The sequence below is a fragment of the Xenopus tropicalis genome, chromosome 5, assembly GCF_000004195.4.
Source record: "Xenopus tropicalis strain Nigerian chromosome 5, UCB_Xtro_10.0, whole genome shotgun sequence".
Classification (NCBI taxonomy): domain Eukaryota; kingdom Metazoa; phylum Chordata; class Amphibia; order Anura; family Pipidae; genus Xenopus; species Xenopus tropicalis.
In genome coordinates this window covers 24,385,400-24,406,720 of record NC_030681.2, presented here as the reverse complement: position 1 = coordinate 24,406,720, position 21,321 = coordinate 24,385,400, and the positions used below count along the sequence as shown (strand labels likewise).

Below are 21,321 nucleotides of genomic sequence, written 5' to 3'. Positions count from 1 at the left end.
CATGGTAGGGATTTGCTGAAGGGTTGCCTTTTTTATGGCAAGCAATATGGTAGCTCTCATGTGTAAATGAAAATATGACAAGATGCTGCTGAAGGGAGCAACCAATTAACAATGTTGTGCTGTATTCCCACTTCCATACTGCTGCTTGGTTACTAGAATAAGTAAGCCCTAATCAGTGTTGTTTGCTAACCAGTTGCATATTACCTTAGAAAACTCTTGCCTGCAAGATATTCAAGCACAGTAGCCTTTTAATATTTATATAAAACCCTTTAGACTGCATGACTCAAGGGATAGGTATCCCAGATACCCTGGGGTAGTTTGCAGATTTTGGCATGTGTAGGGCACATGTTTGTTTTTGATTTTTTTAAATAAAGGAGAGCATTTGCAGATCACATTCACATATTCATTTGTATTCGCTTTAAATCCTTCATTCTTACGGACTTCTTTCCCTTGCCATTGCATGCATCATGCAGTACCACAGAAGTCCCTGGGTCATGAAGTGAATGAGCTAACATCCAGCAGGCTGCTGAAGCTGGAGATGGAAAACCAAACCTTGCTCAGCACAGTGGAGGAGCTGCGGAACACCATGGGGTCCACAGATGGTAAAAACACAAAGATCCTGAAACTGGAGAAAGAAAATCAAAGGCTGTGCAAAAAGGTATGTATATTTCTGTGTTTAATTAGATAATGTGCACACAGATTTGCTTCAGAAGCCCACATCTGGCTTATTCATTTAAAGGAGAATAAACCACTGGGGAATGTTAATATACTGGGCGCCTCCTAGTGAGTCAAATTGCTAACTTTGTGCCAGTGCACATCTTCCATAAAAATCTGTCCAGAGATACTTACTTAATGCCACCATTTTGCTTCCGATTTCCCATGTGCTCCCTGACCAGGCATATGTGCGATACAGTACTTTTGACCCTGGCAAGTCGGGCTCAAAGGGTACTTTTGTAATATGAAGCAAGGTGTCAACATGGCTCTGTTTAAGAAAGTACCCTGGGCCTTTGCAATTTTTATGGCAGACGAGCTCCAGCTGGGGATGGAGCATGGGTAATGATTTGACTCACTGGAGGATGCCCAACATATTGAACATATTGACACCCCCCAAGTGGTGGGGAATGTATGGTTGAATCACAGGGGGTGCCAAAATGTTAGGAACTCCCCAGTGATTGTATTCACCTACCTAATACCTCAGGCTGGTGCTCCTGTTAGCAAAAAACTGCACCAGCCCGGGGTATATGCAGGCAAGCAATCCTCCTCCATCTTCTTTCTTCGTGCTGGCTGCGCATGTGCAGTAAAGTGAAAAGCTGCACTTCAACAAAAAAGTGAGCTTTTTGACTCTACTGCTCACCTGCATGTACCCTGGGCTGGTGCAGTGCTCCTCTATTAGCTAAAAGCAGCATCAGCCCAGGGTATCGGGTATGTGATCTTAATCATCAGGGAGTGCCTAACTTTCCTTCTCCTTTTTTTAACTGCTACAGTATTGGTATTTCACAAAACAAAAGGCACATTAAAGAAAGTATTATGTATGCATAGCTAGGTTTGTACGTACAGTATAAACCTCAATGCCTACAGTTATACAGACCTTTTACAATGACAGTTAATTCATGGCCACAACAAATCACTAACAGATCACAACAGAACATCATATTCTTAATGGAAAAGGGATGTGCTGTGTGGTGCCAGATGTTTCAGTAAAGCCCTCTCAGTCTTTAGCTCTATTAAAATATTTAGAATTTTACCCAAGATAGCTTCTGTTGCACTATTGCAATGTTTCCCTAAAGGCACCCAGAGCTTGACCGTCAATCTAGTCTCTGCCTCGGTTCAAAAGACCAAGGTATATTAACGTGGGCAAAATATGTTGAGCCTTTTAATAAAAGCTGGCACATATACCCTTTCTGCGTGTTTCCTATGTCTGCCATCTCTACACTCTGGCGTGCAACTTGTTCTTTTGGGTTGCTCTGAAATGCTTTTCTGTGCACTCAGCATTATGCCAGAGGCGTCCGTGAAATGCCAAACCCTAAAGTGGATCAAACCATGGTACAATAGTTCTTAAATATAACTGCCAGTAACCTTAGTAAGACTAATCTTGCTTTAAAAACTGTGACCTTGACTGGATTTGCACAACTGGCTAGATTTATGTTCCACTGACTGGGGTTTGGCATTGGTGTAAGCCTCCTTTCTGTTCTCCAGATTTTCTGGTTTCATACTGAAATCTTCAGCCTTTACGTCAGCTAAAGAGACCTGACTACATATATTTATTTTTACTCACATTCATAATCCACCATCTTCTAATATGCTATTTCAGACTTCTGGGCTAATTTACCAGTAATACAGATGCAAGTGTGTCTGTGCCATTGGAAGGGTGCAGTCTGCGTAAAAATCCAGCGCAAAGAACAAAATGCATCTCTACTGCATAGCCAGTGTGAAGTACAGAGTGATCAGTTTGTCGCTTGTGCACCTTTAAGAGGTGTAGTATACCCCCTTGTTCAACATGAGTTCAGTGAATAGGGCTTGTGCTGAACATATTTTTGCTTGTTCAGGGATAAACAAGGCAACCAAACTGAAGCTCATGAAGGGAGTGAGATGCTTTGCATTAGTAGTTACATAGACAAACTATAGTTTAATTATTATATTACTGCTGCAACATTGAGCTGAGAAAGAAGTCATTGCACACTTAAAAACGGCTACTCTTTTTTCAGGTAAATTACATCATTGTGTTTTTTTTTTTCATTCTTTATTTTAAATTAGATGGAAAAATTAGAGGCAGAGATTAACCACGAGCGACAAAACAATCAGAGCAGCCAGCATCTAAGCAGTGATCTCATGAAGGAGAAGTCCGAGCTTGAAAAAACCATTGAGACCCTACAGGAGAATTCTGAGCGCCAGGTAAGGAGAAATAATGTGTATGCTTAAAGGAAACGTAAAATAATAAAATGGCAAACAAGTCTGGCCTCTTAAACCATTCTATAATCTGTGGCATGTTACTGGATTTAGCTAAAGAAGGAATAACCAATCTTCCAAATATTGTATTTGAACAACACAATTTAGAACACCCTTCCAATCTGCCTTCCCACCAGTTATTCCCAGTTGTTTCTTTCTGGTGGACCCTGAACCTGCTTGCTGTCCCATAAGCCGAGCTATTCTTATTCCTGCCTATTTTGGGGCTGTTGGGAGTTAATGAACTGCATGGTGGAAGGAAAGGTTGTAGGGCAAAGCAGAGAGGGCACTCACCATGGTGCTTTTGCCAATTAGTTAAAGTAAAATGTACTCTATAATTCAGGGGTAGGGAACCTATGGCTCGAGAGCCAGATGTGGCTCTTTTGATGGCTGCATCTGGCTCACTGCCAAATCTTTAATAAAAAAAATAACGGGGGCGTGGCCTACGCTCGGCGGATAGAAGACATGTTCTAAGCCTTAGAACACGTCTTCTATCCGCCGAGCGCAGGCCACGCCCTCCTCTGCATCGCATTCGGCATCCTAGGGACCCACCCTACCTTGCCCCACAGCATCCGCGGGCAAACATATTGTATGGCTCTCACAGAATTACATTTTAAAATATGTGGTGTTTATGGCTCTCTCAGCCAAAAAGGTTCCCAACCCCTGCTATAATTAGTATAGATTTTGTTTTATTTTTTGTTTGCATCAGCTGGAGAGTAATAGGTTGGGCATTTTTGATGATTGGAATGGTTTTTGAGAAGCTGGCATCCATGCTTTACTATGGGACCACCCACTTCTTCCTTCCCACAACTCCAACCCATATGTTTGTATTTATATGGTTCTGCTTTTATTTGCAGCATTTCATTCATCCAGCTAGTCTTGACAATGACTCCGAGTCCCCAACTTTCTTTTTATTTTTCAAGTAATGCAAGTATTTGTTACCTGTGGAGTTTTGTTTCTCTTTCTTCAATGCAGAAACCAGCAGAATCCTGCAGATGTTCAGTTTTCTAATTCTCTGTAAAGCGATGTGTAATATGTCGCACAACACAAAATAATATTTGATTTTTGTCATTCAGATCAAAGGTCTTGAACAAGAAAATGAACATTTGAATCAAACGATCACCTCCCTGCGACAGCGTTCACAGATCAGTGCCGAGGCCAGAGTCAAAGATATTGAAAAGGAGAACAAAATTCTACATGAGTCTATCAAAGAGACCAGCAGTAAATTAAACAAGATGGAGTTTGAAAAGAAACAAATGAAGAAGGAACTGGAGCACTTCAAGGAGATGGGCGAGAGGTCTGAGGAGCTTGAAAAGGAACTACATCGAGTGGAAAAAGAGACCGAACTCTTGCAAAAAAAGATCACCAGCTTAAATATAGTTTGTGAAAAAACAGAGGTCTTGGAACAGGAAAATGCAGGCTTGGAATTAGAAAACAGAAAGCTGAAAAAGACATTAGATAGTCTAAAAAACTTAAAATATCAAATGGAGTCGCTGGAGAAAGAGAACAACCAACTTGAAGAGGAGAACCTAAGCCTTAGGCGATCAGTGGAATCCCTCAAAAGCACAAATATAAAGGTGGCCCAGTTGGAATTAGAGAACAAAGAACTGGAGAATGAAAAGGAGCAGTTAAGGAAAGGGCTGGAACTGATGAAGGCATCTTGCCGGAAAACTGAACGGTTAGAAGTCAGTTACCAGGGACTGGACACAGAGAACCAAAGATTACAGAAGGCATTGGAGAACAGCAACAAAAAAATCCAACAACTTGAAAATGAACTGCAGGACCTGGAGGCAGAGAACCAGACTCTGCAGAAAAATCTGGAGGAATTAAAGATCTCTAGTAAGCGGCTGGAACAGCTGGAAAAGGAGACAAAGCTGCTGGAACAGGAAACTTGTCTATTAGAAAAGGACAAGAAACAGCTGGAAAAGGAGAACAAGCGACTCCGCCAACAGGCTGAGGTTAAAGACATTACGCTGGAAGAGAACAACGTAAGGATCTCAAACCTGGAGAGAGAGAATAAATTGCTTTCCAAGGAAACAAATGCATTTAAAGAATCCTGTTCCAGGGTGAAAGAGCTGGAAATGGAGAATAAGGAGCTTGTGAAAAGAGCAACCATTGATAAGAAAACATTAATCACATTGAGAGAGGTAATTGGCTTCCCCATGAAATACATTGATTTACAAGTTGACAATGCAGCAGTTTTGTTTTGTCTTCTTAGTACATTAAAGGAACAGTAACACCAAAAAATGAAAGTGTATAAAAATAATATATTATATACTATTGCTCTGCACTGGTAAAAGTTGTGTGTTTTCTTCATAAACACTACTGCAGTTTATATAAATACCCTGCTGTGCAGCCATGAGGGCAGCCATTTAAATTGAAAAAAGGAGAAAAGGCACAGGTTACATAGCAGATAACAGATAAGTAGCAGATTCCCATTGTATTCTACACAGTTTATCTGGTATCTTCTTATGTAACCTGTGCCTTTTCTCCTTTTTTCAATTTAAATGGCTGCCCCCATGGCTACACAGCAGCTATTTCTATTAACTATAGTAGTCTTTCTAAAGCAAACACGCAACTTTTACCAGTGCAGGGCAACAGTACATTATATTTTAATTATTTTAAAACATTTTTATTTTTTAGTGTTACTGTTCCTTTAAGAAACTGTTTTTGTTCTGTCAATTTAATTGTAATAAATAAGTGCTGAAAGAACCAACCTAAGATAAACAGGCATAGTCTATGGAGTCAGGCATAAAGTAAAGCATAGTGGATATGTCTTAAAGCCAGTTATTCTGACATTGTGTGAGTACTTATGTCTCTGTGATAGCCTTGAGACCCAGCACAAAGATTATTTTGTTCATACATCTGCAATCTTGTTTGGTGGTAAGGGCATCATGATAACAGAGGTGGCCTTGAAAATAAAGATTTTAAACTAGTATAACTGGTATGTAGGGTGTAAGCAAATCCTAAATGCAGGGTTTATCATTTTGATGGGTGTCTCTTGACTTCATTATCCTGGTGCATATCATCCAAGTTGAAGGTTGTTTTTTTTAATGTTTCACTGTGAATGTGTAGTCATTATTTCTATTGTTCCATTGTTTCTCCAAAATTGTCTTGAAGAACTCAATTTCTGATTAAGTGTTTGACCAATGTGATCACTGGGAATGCCATGAGTGTAGTGACATCTTTTGAGCATGCTAATCATATACTGTGCCAATGAGGGTTGGGGAAACTGGCCATATCAGTAAGGTATGGTGCTATAGGTTCAAAGGCAATGGTTACCAGTGTGGGGCTGTCATGTACCAGGATTGGTACAGCTCTTCCTATTCATAAAGTCCAGCATGAGTGATTGGTCTGGTTTTTGTTGTTCTCTACTTTTGTCGATATTTGTTCAGTGATCTGTCCCCCATATATGTGAAAACATCTCAAAAATAATCCATCCGTTTACATGGATTGATTCAACCTTCCTTTAAACCATCTACGGTTTAGATGCTGTCCCCATAGTTTCAGAACCAGTGTTCTAATAAGAGTATACCAGCCCACATCCAAAGAAAATAAGAAAAATTTAATAATCCAGTTTTTTATGGCTTACCTCTTACCTAAATTATAGAGTTTTATATTGAAATTTATCTCAGAGAGGAGATTGTGTACTTGCTCTAGCCCTACCTTGGGCCCAATCAGAGGGACCCTTTGTGGGAAATGGTAGATGAAAGTAAATGTATCTACCTGTTTTCTATATATTTCTATATATACATTAAGCATCTAACCTCCGGTTTGAACTGCAGCTCCCAGAGAGTTGTAGTTTAACTACAGCTAAGCACTGCAGGGTGGATATCTCTGAGTTCAATCACCATTGTATATTATCAAGGTAAAAGTGAACTTACTGGCTAGTGTTCCATAGCATGTTATTAATGCAGCAATAATTCTAGTGCTTCCCAGCCTGCTGGTGCTGAAGGGAAATTCTAAAAAAAAAAATAGGCAGTTCTGGTTTGAGGGGGCAGAATATGTCCTGTTTTAACTTCTAAGGAAGGAAATTGACGGTCCAACTGTTTGTTTTTTTCCCCTCTTTGCTTTTTAAATCACTTTGGTACAAATGTTGGAAGCAGCAGCCGTGCCTCGATTTATTTCTATTCCTCCTGAATTAAAATGTGCATAGGCCGTGTCGTTCAACAAAATCATAGTGATTTGTAGTCATAATATTGAAAAAACGCAACTGCCAAAAAGCAAAAAAAAAGTCAAAACATTCCATGGGGTGGAAGGATAGGGCACAGTGCCATTTTTAAAAAATATTTTGCAGATTTCTGCACCACTACATAATAGCTGGGGGTACAGACATTGATTAGTGTCTAAGGTAAAGCAGATAAAAGCTCAAAATGATAATGTTTGTGTAAAGTATTTTAACCCCTTCCTACTATTCCTTTTGGAGACTGAGTCTTGCAAATAGAATCTCAGGTCAGCACAGATCAAATAATAACCCATAAATGTAAATTTTGCAGCATCAGTGGCCAGAAAAAGGCATACTGGTCATAGCCTAATTACATCCAGTGTTGCCAGAATCATGTTATAAAAATATGTGCATCTTATTCAGGGTGTTTGTAGGGTCTGCAGTGTATGATATGTTTGTGTGACCTCAAGTGTTCAATTTTTTTTTACCCATGTAAGAATCAGTCAAAGCACTGCAACTTAGAAACTGTTGGCTAGTGTGGTTTTGTGTTGATGAAATGGATGATGATGTGCTTTGCTACATGATTACTTTGATTATCCACCACTTGCACTTACATGTTCTGCCAGTTGGACTGCCAGAACATGGGTGGTGACACCCCAAGGGCTAGTGGGTATGCTGGTGTATCAGTCCACATCTTCCATGGTGCTGGAGCAACTATATCCTCTTTGTTGAAGCATTACTTCCATATACTCTGTGCTTTAGCATTACTTCCATATCCTCTATACTGTAGCATTACTTAAGGTAACTAAATTTGCCCCAAATGCCCAATTAATGCCATTGATATCTTAAGATATCTTCAAAAATGTTCAGACCATCGATGCAAGGCGTAGCATGTGAGGTCTGAAATCCTGGAACTATATCCTACACATTGTTCAATATACGTGGTGACATTTTTGCTGCTAAAGATATCCGTAATAGTGACATTGTATAGCTTTGTATTTACAGTGAATAACAGGCTTTTAACTTCTAGGATTTGGTGAATGAAAAACTGAAAACACAACAGATTAATAATGAGCTGGAAAAGCTTAGCCATGAATTAGAGAAGATTGGGCTGAACAAAGAGCGCCTGCTGCATGATGAACAGACTACTGATGACAGGTATCCACACTTGCCATTTCCCAACTATTTAGATAGCTTTCTTCTAAAACAAGTCATTTTCTATTTAGTATTTATATTTAATATTTATTAATAATTCATATTTATATTTGGGAAGGTAGGTCAGTCACAAGCCTAACTACTAAAGGGCTAATAACCAAATAAGAGATTACTTATCTCTTATCTGGATATTATCCAAGGGCCACCAGTGAGGTGTAAGTACTTTAAGAAATTATGTCATGTGTTTCATTTCAACCATTAATGGGAAAATCTATAATATTTTGCTGTTACAGTGGCTCTCTATATAACAAATCCATTAAAAAAATGAAATCTGCCAGATTCATTATTATTACTTCAAAGTGTAATTTTTTCAAACGATCTGACAGAAGTAATGAGATATTGGTGCTTAGTGTAACTGCTTAAACCTTTTAGTGGCTGTGAGGATCACTTTAGGAACATAACAATTGTAAATAATATGAGAGGGCTCAAAGGGCATTTATTTCTATTATTTCCTTTATTCTTTTCCATTGCAGGATAGCAAATAATAAACCAAATCTCTTTTTTATTGTGTTCTCTATGTGTTCTAATCTGAATAAAATACAAAGCAATTATATCATTTTTATTATAAATGGAACCTGTTATCCAGAATGCTCTGGCTGGCATTTTCCAGATAAGGGATCTTTCTGTAATTTGGATCTTCATACCTTAAGTCTATTAAAAAATAATTCAAATATTAAACCCAATAGGAGTGTTTTGCCTTCAGTAAGGATTAATTATATCTTAGGATCATGTACAAGGTACTGTTTTATTATTACAGAGAAAAGGGAATCATTTAACCATTAAATAAACCCAATAGGGCTGTTCTGCCCCCAATAAGGGGTAATTATATCTTAGTTGGGATCAAGTACAGGTACTGTTTTATTATTACAGAGAAAAGGGAATCATTTAACCATTAAATAAACCCAATAGGGCTGTTCTGCCCCCAATAAGGGGTAATTATATCTTAGTTGGGATCAAGTACAGGTACTGTTTTATTATTACAGAGAAAAGGGAATCATTTAACCATGAAATAAACCCAATAGGGCTGTTCTGCCCCAATAAGGGGTAATTATATCTTAGTTGGGGTCAAGTACAGGTACTCTTTTATTATTACAGAGAAAAGGGAATCATTTAACCATTAAATAAACCCAATAGGGCTGTTCTACCCCAATAAGGGGTAATTATATCTTAGTTGGGATCAAGTACAGGTACTCTTTTATTATTACAGAGAAAAGGGAATCATTTAACCATTAAATTAACCCAATAGGGCTGTTCTGCCCCCAATAAGGGGTAATTATATCTTAGTTGGGATCAAGTACAGGTACTCTTTTATTATTACAGAGAAAAGGGAATCATTTAACCATTAAATAAACCCCATAGGGCTGTTCTGCCCCCAATAAGGGGTAATTATATCTTAGTTGGGATCAAGTACAGGTACTGTTTTATTATTACAGAGAAAAAGGAAATCATTTTAAAAAATTTTGAATTATTTGATTAAAATGGAGTCTATGGGAAATGGGCTTCCCATTACTCTGAACTATTGGATAACAGGTTTCTGGATAAGGAAAAGTAGTAGTGCATGCAACACTAGGCAGAGTGAACCATTCTAACCAGTAACAGACACAACATTTTAATCCTTTAGGGTCTGTTTTGCTGAGCAAACACCAGCTGTGAGCACTGCTTCAGCCTCTGGCCACAGTAGATGGCTACTGCTATGTAAATCTGGTGACATAAGCTACTACAGCTCAAACTGGAAATATTTCATGAAGTCAGTTAATAAATTTACCGAATTTGTCACTAATATGAATGCAAATAGCTGTTATTTATCATAGTTTATTCTTCTCTCATGTTTTATAATCAGTCAAAAGATATTCTGGAATGTAATGCCCTTTGTATTGTTTCTGTTTTATTCCTTTGTTATATTTCCTTTCCTCGGTATACTGTAAGATGAAGTGGAATGCTGCATTAAGAAAATGACCATTAGTGCTGAAAAGCTTCTGTTAACATGCCCCAGTTGCGTCACATATCTGTGCTATATAAATGCAGGCTTACTCGCACATGTTGTAATTATTTGAGTTAATGTGAAGTTCCTGTCAAATGCCTATATAAGTAATATATAATTAAACACATCTGTTCTGGGTTCTGTTAACCAGCAGATACAAGCTCTTGGAGTCCAAGTTAGAATCAACGCTGAAGAAGTCTCTTGAAATAAAAGAAGAAAAAATTGCCTCCCTTGAAGCCCGACTAGAGGAGTCTGCCAATTTTAATCAGCAACTTCGTCAGGAGCTTAAAACTGTAGGTTCCAATTCATGGTGCCTCTGGGTTCCTGAGATAACCCAAATGCTCTGCCTCCTGCTTGCAGTCCCCAGCAATGACTGTCTGTTTTCTGCTATAGGTAAAAAAGAATTATGAAGCACTTAAACAGAGACAGGAAGAGGAAAGGTTGGTACAAACCTCTCCGCCAAGACCTGGTGAAGAAAATGTACCTGTGACTAAATGGGAGAGAGAAAGCCAAGAGACCACCAGAGAGCTGCTGAAGATCAAGGATCGCTTAATAGAAGTTGAGAGAAATGTAAGCTAAATTAAGGATTGCTCATCTTTCAAATAATGTTTGAATCCCCACCGTACCATTACCATTTCTTCCCTATTAACTTATGTTCATGATTTGGTTACAGTATCAAGGTGATAGAAGGGGCTTTAGTATAAAGGATACAGATCCTGAAACTGGTGGGGCACTACTAAAGAGGTATAGGAGCCCAGTGGGACTTACGTACTAGGTGAAAGCTCACTTTACTAAATGTTTGTTCAACATTACTGCAAGATTTTGAATGTTGCCCATAACATAGTAAAACAGCGATTCTAATATTATGGGTCAGGAAACAAAACTGAGTGTCCAGTTCTGTTTATGGTGAGTCTCTATGACCCTTTTACTACTATGATGCAACAGACAATATTCATTAAAATGCAGTGCAAAATTACATTTCAATCAGTGTTTTGGCTTGCAAACCCAAATAATTTTGTTTCCCCTAGAAAAAGTTTAAAAACTCTGTTGTACATAGACAACCTGTCAGGACAATGAGAAACCTGCTGGTGTATCGGGAATAGGAACTGATTATTAATTGGTCATTTAAATGTGTGACATTACTTGTCTCAATATTTCCCTTTTTATATGTGTGTGGATATTAGTATAATGGGGATGAGGTTAACCCAGAGTTTAATAACAATCCCTATCAAATATTTTTCATATACAACATATTCTACCTCAAAAGATCCATGAAAATAAAAAGCTGCAATGGAGCACAACAGGAGTGCAGGCAATAAAACAGTAAATCACAAAAGTGTTTTAGTGACATGCTATGGTCTTTTTCCTCATAGAACGCTACTCTGCAGGCAGAGAAACAGGCACTGAAAACACAGCTGAAACAACTGGAAAACCAAAACGACAATTTACAAGCACAGATTTTAGCACTTCAGAAGCAGACAATATCACTGCAAGAGCAGAATACCACTCTGCAAACTCAGAATGCCAAGCTTCAGGTAATGGTGCTCAAAGGGTTGGCTGTCCATGGATAAATCTTTCTATCAGTATCAGGCAACTTGTAAGGATTATTCATACAGTGACTTACATCATTACATTTTGGTATTAAAGGAGAAGGAAAGGCCAAGTCACTTGGTGCCAAAATGTTAGGCACCCCCAAGTGACCGCTTACCTTGTACCCTGCACTGGTGCCCCTGTTAAGAGAGAACAGCACCAGCCCGGGGTAGCAGCGAGCGCTTCCTACCTCCTTGTTGGCGCGCATGCGCGTTAGAGTGAAAAGTCGAACTTTAACAACAAAGTCTTTTCACTCTAACCCGCATGCGCCGGCCCAGGGATTTTGCTGGCAGAAGAAACGTGGAAGAAGGAAGCACTCACTACAGGTACCCGGGGCTGGTTATCCACGTTAAAAGACCTGTTATCCAAAAATCCCCAGGTCTTGAGCAATAAGTCCCAGTAGTGTGGAGCCAGCAGCTAGTGTCAGCTGGTATAATGCCCAAGTTAACATATTGTCAGCCTAAAATAGGGTAAGCAGGAATGGCTTTGAATAAACATCACAGGATGAAGGTTTTATGGCACATGTAATTATGGTTTATTTTAAGAGCTGATCGGTTTACACTTTGTGTTGGAACCATTCTAATACTCTTCTTAGCGTATTGCTCTAGTCAACCGTGTATTACCAACCTTAAAGTGGGAATGGCTAGGACCAGATTTTAGCTATTTCAAAACATGCTTATATCCCACTGCCTTACACCTAATTAACTGAAATGTATACATGGCATCAAAATTACCCACAGTTGGTTCACATTTTTAAAGCCAAATAATCTTGGGAAATTGTTAGTTTAATCTATGACTGTAGAGTGCAGAGTTTAAATTCATTGAATACCTTTTTGATCTGCAGGTTGAAAATTCTACTCTTAATTCACAAAGCACATCACTTATGAATCAGAATTCCCAGCTTCTAATCCAGCAGTCTACCCTAGAAAATGAAAATGAATCACTCACCAAAGAACGCGAGGAGCTGAAGTCAGTGTATGATCTTCTGGTTAAAGACCATGAGAAACTGGCCCAAGTTCATGAGCGGCAGGCAGCAGAATACGAGTCGCTTATCTCCAAGCATGGCAGCCTAAAGTCTGCACATAAAAATTTAGAGGTAGAGCACAAGGACCTCGAAGACAGGTACGGACTGAGGTTATTGTGTATAGTAAAACGTGCAAGGGTGGCAGGAGGTGGAATGACGCCACGAAAAGAGGGTATAGGAAAGACTGAATACACAGAAAATGTTAAATGCAAAAGTGAATATACAGAAAATATTAAATGAGATAGGAGAAACTTGTATTAGAAAACAGCACAAATAATACAAGTAAATCGTCAGTGGATATCTAGGTTCTACTAAAGCTGATAACAGTTAATATTGGCTCAGTACTGTCGTAAAGGACCAATATACATGAACACTCATGACTAATGATAATCTATAATTTATAATAATTAGTTGAGCCATAACTTGGCAAAGAAGAAAATAGTAGACTTTTAATTTGAAAACATATTAGTGGTATGGTGTCTTATTTCTTTGGGGGGATTGTTGCAGCAGCTGTGCACTTAGCCAGTGTTTGGGGATAAGAGAGAAGTTCTTGGCAGTTCTTGCCTCTAATAAATATGCCTCATGGAAAAATTCAGAGTTTTGGTCTGGCTGTGCAGGTAATTAAGTGACAGTGACGGCCAGATAAAATAAGGCGGGGCTGAGGAACTATCCTAGTTTGCAGTTTCCTGTTTTCTTCCATGGATGCTAGAATGCTTTTTTTTTTTTTTTTACAGGTGACTGGTTAGGGTATTATTCAGCCTTCATGCGGTCAGTTATTGTATATAAGACTAATTATACAATGACCCGTCGAGGCTTTGTAAACCGAAAGGGGAGGTATATTGAAATCAAAATCGATTTTCTCATTTTTCTACTTTATGGGTATTCGTTATTTGTTGTTGTTTTAGCTTAACATTGTCTGAGAAAATTTTATTTTTATTCAGTACTTAATATAAAGTCAGTGACAGTTATCGCACTTTTTTGTGACAGTTTTATTAGCTGTATCTACCTGGGAAGCTTCAACGTCCTTGTTTAGTTCAATGTTATTGTAATCACCTTCTTGTTTTGCTTACTGTTTGTTGAACCTGGTTCTTAAAAGCAATATAGCACAGTATGGTTAGTAGGCACAGTATGTTTGACTGAAGCTGGTTCAGACTGGGTTTCAACTGCACAAGCTCCGTGTCAGCGACTGAAATGGCATAAGATATACCATTTCAGTCGCTGACACTGAGCTTGTGCAGTTGAAAAACCCAGTCTGAACCAGCTTCAGTCAAACATACTTCTGATGGTGGTTGCAGAGTAGAAGACCTAAGATGGAGTACGATGGTGCCTGCCAACTTACAAGTACCAATAAAATAATATGAAACACAGTTTCTTCCAATTCCCATGCCGTGTTTGGGCTCCGAATTACCCCTATAATTTTTGTACCATGGTGCTCAGTCGTTTAGTCGATCGGTCAGGTTAGAAAGTTTTGGTCTAATAATAAAAAAAAATCGGCTCATGTTTTGTGTATCGGACGATAGATATCCTTGGGGAATCTACAATGCATTTCCATGAAGTCCCTTTCATACAGTTGGTGTCTGCCAACTATTTCATGTTCAGAACATCCTCCATCCTACAGTTTGTCTAAAAGTTAGTTTTAGATGGTTGCATGATTGATATCCCAACGTTTGTCAGAAGAAGACTAAAATCTGAGCATGTATGGCCAGCTTTAGAGCCAGGTACAGCAAATGGGGCAGTTTAGATGGTCCCCAGTGGTGTGGTTTGGGAGGGATGGGGGTTTAGGAGAGAGCCACGCTGTTAACAGGGTTTCATCCTCCTTTAACACGATGGCATCAGCAGTTAACACAATATATATTCCAGCTAACGTAATGAATGACTTCATTTCCCTATAACATAACACTTAATATACATTTCCTGTATTACTTCACACTTGAAGCTAAAAATTACAGACATTTCCTCACCCTCGCAGAGGAGCTAAATGAAATGTGTAATGAGCAGGGTTTGTGTATTGTTGATTTAAGATGGGTTCCTAATGTATATAATGAAGCCACTTCAGAGTTCTCTTTTTTCCCAAGTAGGAGAGACTGGTAAAAGCATTTATAGTCCAAGTTTTTAAAGGACAAGCTCTTTACTGTCTGCTGGTTTTCATGACTTCAGCATTTGTAATTGCCCTTTAGACTTTTACTGTGAGAGAACTGGCTCCAGTATTTACTGGAAAAGTGCTGTGTTTGGCTGCTGTTCTTTCATTTCCTGGTTTGTATGATTTATTATAGCCATAACAACTTTTTTTTGCAACCTGATTGATAATTGTAAAACAAAAAGGATGAGAAACATCACCGTTGTTCTAAAGTTCCTGTGGCATTTGTCCTAATGGCCGGGTCTTCACCTAAATCCTGAAAGGGCTTTTGTGCACAGTTGTTCTTCGTACATGGGTATAGCATAGTGTCTCTTAGTACAGGCTGCTGTGTCTGACCTTTTCCATTACCTGTGGTTTTGGCTGATGCAACCATGGCGACCAGGAACTTTCCCTTGTGGCTTCTTGTATGGTAGGCATGTAACATTTCTTTTTCCATGGCCACATGCAGCCCTTTATTTTACTTAAAGCCTCTTTGCTTTTTTATCACCAGTTTGAAAATAATAAAGTTATCAGTTATGAACAAAAAAAAAATGTGTTATCTCCTTAAAATATTATATTACAGGTATGGGACCCGTTATCCAGAATGCTCGGGACCTGGGGTTTTCCAGATAAAGGGTCTTTCCGTAATTCGGATCTCCTACCTACTTGTATTATTTGATAACAATGGAGTCTATGCGAGCTGACCTTTCCATAATTCAGAACTTTATGGATAACGGGTTTCTGGATAAGGGGTCCGATACCTGTATTACTTATGTGTGTGCAGGCCCATATTAGAGCTCATTTATCAACACCAGGCAAATATGCACCTGGGCAGTAACCATAATAAACGTTATTTTGCTGAAAATGAAAATGAACATTTAATTGGTTGCCATGGCACAGGAATCATTTGACTTGCTGATGGCAAGTGCTGTGCTGAAAGCAGCCCATACATAGTTGTTAACTGTAGAACTATTGAGTTTTGTTCAATTTGCAAGCTGACTCCATAGCACTGAGTTAGTTCTAGGAAAGGTAAAACATCAGAAAACAAAGCTTTTAAATGTATGTAGACAAACATTAAACTGTGCCATCTAAACCTGGGTGTACCGTGGCACAGTTTAACTTGCCAGTGAGCTGAGCAATTAATTTGCCTGTGATTTTATTACAGAGATGTATGGCCTAATTGCATTAATCTGATAACTTGATGCAAAGTAAGGGAAGCAAGACAGACGTACAGAAATTGAGAATATAAACTGTTGTATCCAAAGCTTTATATACAAATGTTGTCTATTTCTTCCAGATATAACCAGTTACTGAAACAAAAAGTTCAGCTAGAAGAACTGGAGAAAGCACTTAAGGAGGAGCAAGCAAAAATGTTGCAGGAGAAAAAACAGCACGAAATGTTATCATCTGATTACCAAAGGTTGACTGAGGAGCATGGGAGGTAATCATTTTTTCAAGATCTGGGTCCCCTGTAGGGAACATTACCAGTCTTGCCAAAAAATATGGGCTGTTATTTTCTTTTAGCTCTGTAACTTTACCAGCTGTGATGTCCAATTTGTCTTCCATACATTATAGGGCACATTTATTATAGTGTGTAAGCCAACATCACTGGTGATGTTGCCCATAGCAACCAGTAAGATCTTTGATGATGTTTTCTTTTTTTTGTAACTCTTTATTTTTTCAAAATGAAAACAAACAGTACATGTACAGTGTATACAGGCAGTCTTATAGAGATCAACATACTAAAGGAAGGTGACAGTATGGTTCAGTTCATAATATAGTCTATCTATAATCTATCATTAGTCTGCACATTCCAGATAGGGTTTATGCCTGACTGGTTGTTTCATCAGATTTGTGTTGTACTGCGTGTACCGGGTTGTAAAAGGTGACAGATATAGGGGGGGGGGGGGGAATAGGGAAAAAGGTATTTGCTGTTTTCTAACTTGTAGGTGACTGTCAACTTCTAATTACTGATTGGTTTCTATGGGCAACATCACTAGTGATGTTGATTTACACATCGTAATAGAAATGCCCCAGCAATGTTTAGCAAATGATAGGTATTGGTTGGGCAAGCACAATATCAAGAATGCATGTTTTAGTGAAATCAGTCTAAAAAAATGTCTGTTTGAGTTCCCTTAGGTGAAAATGGGTCTTTGTGCAAAATGTAATGTGCCTCCTCCCTTGTTGTCCTTAAAAACCAAATCACTCATCACTTTCTTAATCCCAAACATTTGATAAGGGATTGCATACTGACCACCTCTGTGTGGGAATGGTTCTATATCCCTATGCCCTGGGAACCCAATTAGACTGTTCTTACAGTCACTGCCCCTTACAATTACACCACTGCTGGGACAGAATTTCATCATGTTGCAGCATTATAATTGTTGATAAGACAGAACCCGGCAGTGGTTTCATGCCTTTTTCATGTGTTTCTACACATTCCAGTAACCACAGTTCTAAAAATCACACCCACATAAAAAAAACAAGATATTGTACAGACTGCGCACCATATAAATGTTGCCTTGATGTCAACAGTAAATAGTCCTCCTTTTTAAGCCAAGCAACAATTTAATAACCCTGTCCATTTGGCATGTGGCAAAAATGCTATATATGCGAGTCCTAGGAGCCGTGATTGAATTTCTATCTTACTGGCCCTGATGCTGATGCTGTAATCCAGTATTTTGCTGGCAAAGCACAGCAGGCTGGTAGCTTTCTTGCTGATCACAAGGAATGGAAGAAATTTGTATTCGCCGGTGGGGCTGAGCCGTGACAAGACTCAGGCGTGCATTATTTATAACAGAATGCTGCCTTGCACAGCTGCTGCGCTCTTTGGGCTGCCCTTAGCAGCATGGCTTCTGCATGATTCATATTCTGAGGGTACAGGGTTAAGGTGACAAATGACAGTCAGTGCATGGAAAAAGGACACATTTGGTACTATATATTCTGTATTAAAGCAAACAGAATATAAAGGACAAGATAATTAAGATATTAATTAGATATTTCTGCTTTTGCCTGTGATATTTTCATACAGAAGATTGCTGAAGGAAAGGCCCAGTTTACTAAATATTGAATGAATCCCAGTTTGCATTCCCTTATATTCATTTGCAGTGATATTAATCATTTTCTATGAGTGATAACTGATAGGAACATGTGTGTCTCACTAGTAAAAGAGGACATTATAATTCATGGTTAACAATTTCATCAGCAGATAACATTTTCAAACCTGCCTGATATCAATAGTACATGGATATCTATTGGGATAAGTGGGTCACCATACACATGCCAATAGTTGTATGAAACTTTATTTTATCAGTACTGTATATTTGCCATACATACTGCAGCCAACTGTACCTCTCTGAACCATGTCGGCACCTTATTGGCCCTTGGACCACACATGGTTGCTTTTCTAATAGATATCTGTTAAGGCCTAATTGAGATGTTGATGGAACTGGGCAGACCACTCTTCCATAGAGACAAAGACAAAAAATCTTCCGAATTAACCCATTATCATTAAACTACTAAGAATGCCCTCCCCTTTAAATAAAAACTAACATCCCTTGGAGGGCTTTTTGTCTTCATGTCCTAAATATATCCTAAGTGCAGATGACCCCTTGTCTATGTCTATATAAAGTTTGTGGTTACAGCCTCATTGCACCCTTTCCTAATGGTTTAAAATATGGTGAGAAACAACTTTTTCACTCTTCCGTGTGACCTGATTGTTGGCCCGAGGGATGAATATTTGGGTGTTTGGAATATTTGAAATCTGTTTCTTTCACCCTCATGAGTGTAGTGTTATCAGCATAGGTAGAACAAATGCATCTTTTCATGTTTTCCCACAGGCTCAATCACACATACAGACAGCTGTTACGGGAAAATGAGAGCCTGCAAAGCGATCATAAAAACTTAAAAAGCCTTCTTAATAGCGGTAAACTGGAGCAAACCAGATTAGAAGCTGAATTCTCTAAATTAAAGGAGCAGTACCAACAGCTGGATATCACATCAACCAAGCTCAATAATCAGTGTGAGGTGAGATTCTACCCATATGCACTAAGAAGCCTAAAAATGTGTAGGTGTGAAACATGAAACAGATATTGGTAATTATTTGTATTTATAGATTTAAAAATAAAGTAAGATTGGATACCTAATTGTAGTAGGCTCCCAAGATATGGGGTGGGGCACAGTATTTATCTTCACCTTGAACAAAAATGGTGTAAATTGGTAAAAGGGTGCTACCATTTGAGCATGACTAGGACTTCATTGTCAGTGTCGTGAAGAAGAGAATCAGTGGAAGGTGTGGATAATTTGTAAAAAAGGATCCATTGCAGAAAAAAGGGAGATCGTATCAGTGATTATTTTTATATCAGAAAAATCAATGAGCACAACTAGAATTAACAAGTGAATGAAAATATAGAAAAATACTTAATTGCCGCTGAAATTCAGTGATTTCAATTTCCTTTATCTTGGCACGTATATTTGCCAATGTTTCTCTGTTATTTTATGTTTTTGATCTAACACTGGTTTCTGTATGATAGCTTTTAAGTCAACTGAAAGGCAACTTAGAAGAAGAAAACCGGCACTTATTAGATCAAATTCAGACTTTGATGCTGCAAAACAGGACCTTGCTGGAACAGAATATGGAAAGCAAAGACCTTTTCCAGGTTGAGCAAAGACAGTACATGTAAGTGTCTCCAGTCTGCATGAGGATGAACAAAACTCTTAAAAGGTTGGGTGTGTCTTGTAATCTTCTCTGCCAATACACTTTTGTATGTTTTTTTTTTGTGCAAGAAGAGTGAAAACAGTCAATCATAAACAGGTAATAGCTATGGCAAACTGGATTCTAGGTAAAGGATCTGTTACACTGCTATGAATGAAGCATTGGACAGCATTATTTAAAAACGCTAAATCTTTATTTAGCGTTTTTAACCCATATAATTAGAATTTTTATATTTCTCCATTGACACATCAGACCCATTGCTGTTGGTAGCTTATATTGATCAAGAAAGCAAATATATTTACAAAATATATTTTATATAATATATAATCCTGCTTAAAAACTTTGTTTTGTGTGTAATGCACTGGGTCTGCATGAAATAATAATGATTAATAGCCCACATACTGTCCACTGACTACAACAAACAACACAAACTATGTCACAAGGTGGTCATTTGATGATGTAGTGGTGAAGAAAGCACAGCTACTCCCCACAGATTGCCCTGTTTTAACATAAATGGGAACTGCTATGGTTTACTCTGTGCAAGTGATATATGCCTAAAAAAAAGCATAATTCACCCAAAGGGCCATTTTTCAAAAATAAGTGTCAAACTTAAAGCTATATGTAAGTCTTGCAGGTATCAGAGATGGTCTTATTTCTTTAATAATGATTTTTTTTATTGCCTAGAAAACACAAACTGACAAGTTTTACAGTTTTTTGTTCTATTATTTTGTTTTATTTTTTAGTGATAAATTAAATGAACTCAGGCGACAAAAAGAAAAACTGGAAGAGAAGATAATGGATCAATACAAGTTTCATGAGCCATCTCCCCCAAGAAGGTATCCACAGTCTGTGATAAAGAGCTTAAAATCAGAGTGTGTGTATGTATATGTACAGTGTATATATATATATATATATATATATATATATATATTAGTATTCAACTTATTTATTATACCCCTGGTGATGCAGTTTTACAGGAATAACATTGTAGGAATTATACAGATTTAAGTCTTATCATAGCTCTGTTAGCTGTGCTGGTGTCAGAAGGACTGGAATACTAATTCTGCATTATTCATTAAACGTTGGCTGTACTTGGCTTATTCTATTCAGTAGGCTGATATAGATAGGCCTGTGTATGCACAGCAAAAATTGACAACTTCTGCCTGTTCCAAAGGGTCAGTTTCAGTCTGTGTAGTATTGCCCCTTTACCCAACATAACATAGATTAATTTGAAACCCAAACCCGCCTGATCATGGGTCTAACAGGTTTTTAAGTAAATCCCACATCTTTTGACTGCAGTTATGTGCTGGTAAGATTCTGCCTTGTTCCAAATCATAGCTAAGGTAATACTAACCAATTTATTCACTGAAATTTTATTTTTCTTTGTCTCTTTATTTTTAATTGAGCATATTTCTGTTAAATGGATAGATTAAGTGTTTGTGATTTCATAAGATTGCTCGGATATTGTTGGAAAAGAGATAAAGGATACACATCAAAGACTTATGTGCAATAAAATGTAACATTAGCTGAATGGTTTGGAAAAAAAGTGTGGATTTTATTAGTGTGAGAAATA

General features: G+C 38.2%; 1 protein-coding gene across 8 annotated transcripts in view; it reads left to right on the top strand.

Moving 5' to 3' along the window:
* Nucleotides 1-21,321, top strand: part of ccdc88a (coiled-coil domain containing 88A) — a 101,303-nt gene that overhangs the window by 52,980 nt on the left and 27,002 nt on the right. For all 8 annotated transcript variants that reach the window (XM_031902310.1, XM_004914737.4, XM_004914735.4 and 5 more), the window contains exons 13-24: nt 474-658; nt 2,755-2,892; nt 4,020-5,090; nt 8,139-8,266; nt 10,456-10,597; nt 10,698-10,874; nt 11,678-11,839; nt 12,739-13,016; nt 16,332-16,475; nt 18,874-19,060; nt 19,567-19,712; nt 20,492-20,584. In XM_031902310.1, the coding sequence (XP_031758170.1) occupies nt 474-658; nt 2,755-2,892; nt 4,020-5,090; nt 8,139-8,266; nt 10,456-10,597; nt 10,698-10,874; nt 11,678-11,839; nt 12,739-13,016; nt 16,332-16,475; nt 18,874-19,060; nt 19,567-19,712; nt 20,492-20,584 (2,851 nt within the window). The remainder of the gene's footprint in view (nt 1-473; nt 659-2,754; nt 2,893-4,019; nt 5,091-8,138; nt 8,267-10,455; nt 10,598-10,697; nt 10,875-11,677; nt 11,840-12,738; nt 13,017-16,331; nt 16,476-18,873; nt 19,061-19,566; nt 19,713-20,491; nt 20,585-21,321) is intronic.